Source organism: Ursus americanus, chromosome 24, assembly GCF_024610735.1.
Source record: "Ursus americanus isolate L20-20 chromosome 24, mUrsAme1.1.p, whole genome shotgun sequence".
Taxonomy (NCBI): domain Eukaryota; kingdom Metazoa; phylum Chordata; class Mammalia; order Carnivora; family Ursidae; genus Ursus; species Ursus americanus.
The window spans coordinates 31,922,682-31,928,660 of record NC_142150.1 but is presented as its reverse complement, the minus strand read 5'-3'; the positions used below and the strand labels follow the sequence as shown (position 1 = coordinate 31,928,660).

Sequence of the window (5,979 nt, the reverse complement as noted above, 5' to 3'; positions counted from 1 at the left end):
TACAACACCCAGTGCTCAACACAACAAGTGCACTCCCTAATCCCCATCACCTATTTAGCCCATCCCTCCACCCACCTCTGTTCTGGTAACTATCAGATTGTTCTCTGTTTCTTGGTTTGCTCTCTCTCTCTCTTTTTTCCCCCTTTGCTCATCTGTTTTATTTCTTAAATTCCACATATGGGTGAAATCATATATTATTTGTCCTTCTCTATTTCGTTTAGCATAATACACTCTAGCTCCATCCATGTTGTTGCAAATGGCAAGATTTCGTTGTTTTTTATTGCTGAATAATATTCCATTGTATATAAATATATATACCACATCTTCCTTATCCGTTTATCAGTTGGACACTTGGGCTATTTCCCTTTTCTCTTTAGGAACAAAACACTCTGATCTTAGCTAAACATAATTCAACTTAGAATAAAGGATTATACTTTTTGGTCTCCCTTGCAATTAAGGGTAACCATGTGATTAACTTCAATCAAATAAGATGAGAGCAAAATTGCTATGTAGCACTTTTGAATAATCTCATAAAAAAGAAAGTTATCAGGGGCTCTTGGGTGGCTCAGTCGGTTAAACATCTGCCTTCGGCTCAGGTCATGATCCCAGAGTCCTGGGATCGAGTCCACATTGGGCTCTCTCCTCAGGGGGGAGTCTGCTTCTACCTCTGCCCCTCACCCCACTTGTACTTTCTCTCACTCTCTTAAATAAACAAATAAAATCTTTAAAAAGAGAGAGAGAAAGTGATCAGTTCATCCTCCCCTTCTTCCCTCTCTTGCCTCCTGAGATATAGATGAAATGCTAAGAGTGGTGTTGTCCAATATGGAATCCAATAGCCATGTGTAGCTTTTTTTTTTTTTTTAGAGTGGCAGAAGGGGCAGAGGGAGAGGGAGAGAGAGAATCCCAAGCAGGTTCCAGGCCCAGTGTGAAGACCCATGCAGGGCTCAATTTCACGACCCTGAGATTATGGCCTGAGCCAAAATCAAGAGTCGGGCCTTAACTGACTGAGCCACCCAGGTGTCCCACCACATGTAGCTTCAAAATTTTAAATTCTTAAAATGAAATAAAATTTAAAATTTAGTTCATTTCACTGCTCAATAGCCACTACAAATTTGTTCAGCACAGACACAGACCATCTCCAGCACGACATAAAGTTCGACTGGACAGCGATGGTATGGAGCAGTAGCCACACTTTGAGGTCACAAGGTTGAAGCTGCGTGCTGACGATGGCAGAGTCTGGATTTCTGATAAGGTTGTCAGACCTTCGCAACCATGCTGGACTTTCTACCTCTGAACATTTGTACTTCTATCTCATTAAGTTGCCATTTTTTTTTTCTGCTACATGCCGTGAAACCTATACCTTAAAAGATTAAATAATAAATGAGAAGAGTACCAAACTCTATATGCAGAGAAGCTTGCAACACTTTCCTAACTTTTATTTAATCTTTAAACTTTTCTTTATTTTATGTTTAATACATTTTTTAATGTTCAGACAGAATCAACAGTTGAGAACTAACTACATGTCTTCAGTGCTAAGTGGTATAATTAGACTGTTACACTTCTGTGAATTGAGAAGTTGTTTTTAATATTTCACAACATTCTCTGGCTCTTAAACAATGGGGGGAAAATGCTTTCCTTTGATTCCTATGTTTGTCCACTGAGACCAGAACAAAGCAGGTAATTAGCTCTCAATAGACCCACCAAGTCTCAACCCTCAGTAGGAAAGGTAATCCCTGAGAATTTTGGTGATTCTGTTAGTGTGGCTCTTATCCGTTCCTGCAGTATCCAATGTTTCTACTGATTGATGATGTTCTTTTCAAAGCTCTCAGCAAAGAACCCAAACATGCACATGAGTAAGTGGCTCCCATCACAGCCTACATCCTAATGTCTCAGCCTTCTGCGATACAAGCAAGCATTGAGAGATAGAGAGGGGAGCTCCACTGAGCTTAGTTCTGTACCACACGCTTTAAAATATATATTAACAAAGTATAAGCACATTTAGCATAAAAGACAATGGGGAGGCTATGTCATAATCTTTTTTAATTGAAATACAGTTGACACACAATATAGTCAACATCTATTTAATAAACATTTATTGAGTACGTACAATGTGCCAGGTACCGTGCAAGACCCTCAAAGGCAATTAAGTGGCAGAGAATGTTGAGCCCAAAGAAGCCCCCCCTCCAAAAAAAAAGAATTGTACTGTCTTTAAATGTCTGAAAGTTTTGGTATGCAATCAAGGCCTATTCTCAGTAGTTCAAAAGAACTAAAAGAAGACCTATGTGTGGACAGACATGAAGTCATTCTGTATAATAAAATTAATGACCAGCAGCAATAATAATGAGATGATGACTAATATTTATTGAGTCCATGGTACAACTCTACCCTGTTATTTTCTAAAAGCTTTACATATATTATTGCATTTAATATTCAGAATGATCTTGGGAATATATGCTATCATTAATCTTATTTTAATTGTGCAAAAGGAATGTTCAGAGAAGTGAAGTAGCTTGTATCTTGGGTTGTGGCTATAGGCAATTGGAACGTCCTACTAAATTTCAGAGCTTGAGCTCTTAAAATTTTAATAGGAAGAGATATGCTCTTCACCACGAAAGTGTTCAGAGAGAATCAATAAGAAATAATAGAGAGAGGACAGTGCATGGGCCTAAAGGGTTAATTCAACAAGCACTTTTTTTTTTTTTTTAACAAGCACTTATGATGCACCGGCTACAAGCATATATAGAACCACAAAGAGGGGAGAGTGAATAGTCTTGCCTATGAAAAAAACATGTATAAAATAATGATGATCAAAGTGATAAGGACAATGATAAAGGGACACAAACATAACCATGGAGAGGAGACACAAATTCAACACAAGGAGGAGGGAAGTCAGAGAAGTCCTCATAAAGGAGATGACTTTAACCCAGGTCTTAAAGGATGTATAGGATTTTGCCATATGGAAAAAGGTGGTAAAGTTATTCTGGGCAGAAGTAGTATTTCCTCAGGGTTTAATGATGATGTCATCCCTGGCCGTGATTATTGGGGAAGTGGGGGAGATTTCCTGGTGCCTTTAAAACCACTATTAACCTACATGTTCTGTCAGAACCTAAGGAGAAAGAGACAAGTCCCTAAGGCCTATAGCACACCCGTGATGCCCCATCCCTCTGCAAGGAAGCTGCCTGAATTCTTTCACCCGATCCTCAAGGAGAGGTGAGAGGACAGAGTGCAAATGCAAAGCCAGTCTTTGTATGGTATAAGTCAGTTGAGTGAAGAGGAATTTCAGAGAGGTGGAAGGATATATGAGGTCACCAAGATGAGGAAGGAGCAATTAAACCACTGTTGGCCAACACAATAACCCCTCTCCACAAAGGTGTCAGTGCAGCCAAGCTTGGATAATGGCTGAACATCACAGAAGTTGTGGTCAATCACACTGGGATCACAATAACAGAGGCACAGACTGTCTCATCCTATTTCACCAAGAAACACTAGTAAGCATGAAAAGAAGTGGAATTGGCATGGTCACTTAGAATAAAAGACAGAAGTCTGGAGTAGAAACATGCATGAACAGTATTTCCCTCCCTTTCATTCTTCGAGATAGGCCTAATAAGAATTTTCTACATTCTGTGTTTATTTATATTTGGATAAGCCTACATGTGATCTTCCCATTAAAATGTTGACTTGATCTTTCCCTACTGACAGCTAGAACCTATGCCATTTTGATATTTTTTTTTTAAATTTATGGATGCTGGACATTGTGAAAGGGCTTGTGGAGATTGAAGAACTAACGTTTGTACATGTCACAAGAGCTGAAATTGCCCCAGAGATTTTTTTGGTACTTTTAATCAGATGGTCTATGGTACAAGACGCCAAGGACAGAAAAATTCTTGGACACAATTTTCAAAGCTACACTTCTCCACACTGGAAGAGAAGATCACATTGGTACCCTCTTCAAATATCCCATGGTAATTCCTGTCTTTGGTTTCCCTTCTTAATGAAATATAGGTTGTTATTAGGAGGTTGAACAAGGAAGGGAGAAGGGAGGGAGGGAGGGAGAAGGAGGTGGGGAGGGGGAGGGAAAGTGAAAGTATGTAATAGAAGTACTTTAACTTACAAAATACCTGTCAAAATATTCTCCTTTGCATTTGCATTTAGTTTGGGTCTCAATATTACCCAATCCCATGACATTGCTGCATATCATAGAGCCAATCCAATCTCTGTCCTTGGAATATTACACCAGGATACCAGCCAAGTCTTTGGTTCTAAGGAGAACCACAGAAGCAGCAATATTAAGTCCTGACATTTGTTTCTGCCATTCCTGAATGTCCCACTGAAATCAAAATCCATTTCAAAAACAGAGAATAATAATAATAATAATCAGACATGTGTTTTTCTTTATCACTTTCCCATTTTCACTCCATTCCTGAGTTCTTTTTGCCCCACAACCTCCTCATGGCAATTTTCACCTCTGCATTTCTGAGTGTGTAGATGATGGGGTTCAGCATGGGGGTGACAACCGTGTAGAACACGGCCACCAGTTTGTCCTCAGTGAAGGTAGAGGAGGGTCGCATGTAGAGGAAAATGGCAGGTCCAAAGAACAAAAGGACCACTGTGATGTGAGAGGCACAGGTGGAGAGGGCTTTGCGCCTCCCCTCTGCAGAATGATTCCTCAAGTTGAACAGTATGACAATATAGGAGGACACCAAGATGAGGAAGGAACACAGAGCAATTAAGCCACTGTTGGCCAACACAATAACCCCCTCCACAGAAGTGTCAGTGCAGGCAAGTTTGAATAATGGCTGAAGATCACAGAAGTAGTGGTCAATCACATTGGGACCACAGAAGGGCAACTGGATGGTGATGAGAATCTGTATAATGGAGTGAAAAAAGCCACCAAGCCAAGAGCCAGTCACCAGTACATGACACAGTTGGCGGCTCATAATATTCATATAATGAAGAGGCTTGCAGATGGCCACATAGCGGTCATAGGCCATCACCACAAGCAAAAGGATCTCAGTGACCCCAAAGAAATGGAAGAAGAATATCTGAGTCACACAGCCCTCCAGAGAAATGGTTTTAATCTTGGCAAGTAAGTCTGTGATGAATTTAGGGACGACAGTGGAAGAGTACGTGATCTCCACCAGGGACAGGTAGCTAAGGAAGAAGTACATGGGGGAATGCAGACTCTTACTGACATTGACTGTCAGCACAATGAGGCCATTGCCCACCACTGTGGCCAGGTACACGAGAAGAAACACCACAAAACACACTCTCTGCACCTCTGGATCCTGGAAAAGGCCAGTGAAAATTAATTCAGTCACATTATTTGTACTGGATTCCATGCGGAGAGGAAGGATCTCAGAGAAGAGTCCTGTGACAAAACAAACAATATCACAACACCAATCTTTCATGCTTATTTAGCACTTGCCTGTTAAGAGAACCTTTCGTACATATTATCCTACTGGTTTACTTTACTTACTTATTTGTTCATATAACCAATGCTTATCCATTCACTACCCAACAGCCCACGCTATACAAGACACTATGCAATCTGTCTCACAAAAACTCCATGATCCCCGTTTCATAAGTGAGAAAACCAAGGCTCAGAGAGGTTGTGAATTAGCAAAGCCTCCCAGTAAGAAGTGGATCCAGAAGAACCACATCATTTTATTCCAACTGGTATGTTATTTCAGATATATCACACTGCAAATAATAATCAACATTTCAGCACTAATAAGTATCCATATCACCAACAATTCTCCCATTCTCAACATTTCTTATCATGCCTTAGCGAGAGAAATTCTCAAGTGAACTTCTGCTCCTGAATCCCTTTTTCCTCCATTTACTTCTCAGAAATGCCAATCTCATTCATAGTTCTTCCTTTCTAAAGAGCGAATTCAATATTTTCCTTATGTGATATTATCGAAGTTTCTGAATTTTTCAGGCCCAATGGTTTTGCCCAGTCCCACATCTTCATGAATT

The 5,979-nt window shown here is 40.2% G+C and overlaps 1 protein-coding gene across 2 annotated transcripts; it reads right to left on the bottom strand.

Annotated features, from left to right (window-relative positions):
• Window positions 1-356: 356 nt before the first annotated feature.
• LOC123785135 (olfactory receptor 4B1) lies at window positions 357-5,339 on the bottom strand. Of its 2 annotated transcripts, XM_045786846.1 has the most exons (2): window positions 4,429-5,339; window positions 357-384 (listed from the first exon to the last, which is right to left on the bottom strand). In XM_045786846.1, exons 1-2 carry the CDS (start codon window positions 5,337-5,339, stop codon window positions 357-359), a joined length of 939 nt encoding a protein of 312 aa, XP_045642802.1. The 2 variants fall into 2 exon arrangements, with proteins under 2 accessions (XP_045642802.1, XP_045642803.1); XM_045786847.1 differs by lacking the exon at window positions 357-384 and having other exon boundaries at window positions 4,410-5,339.
• Window positions 5,340-5,979: the final 640 nt, after the last annotated feature.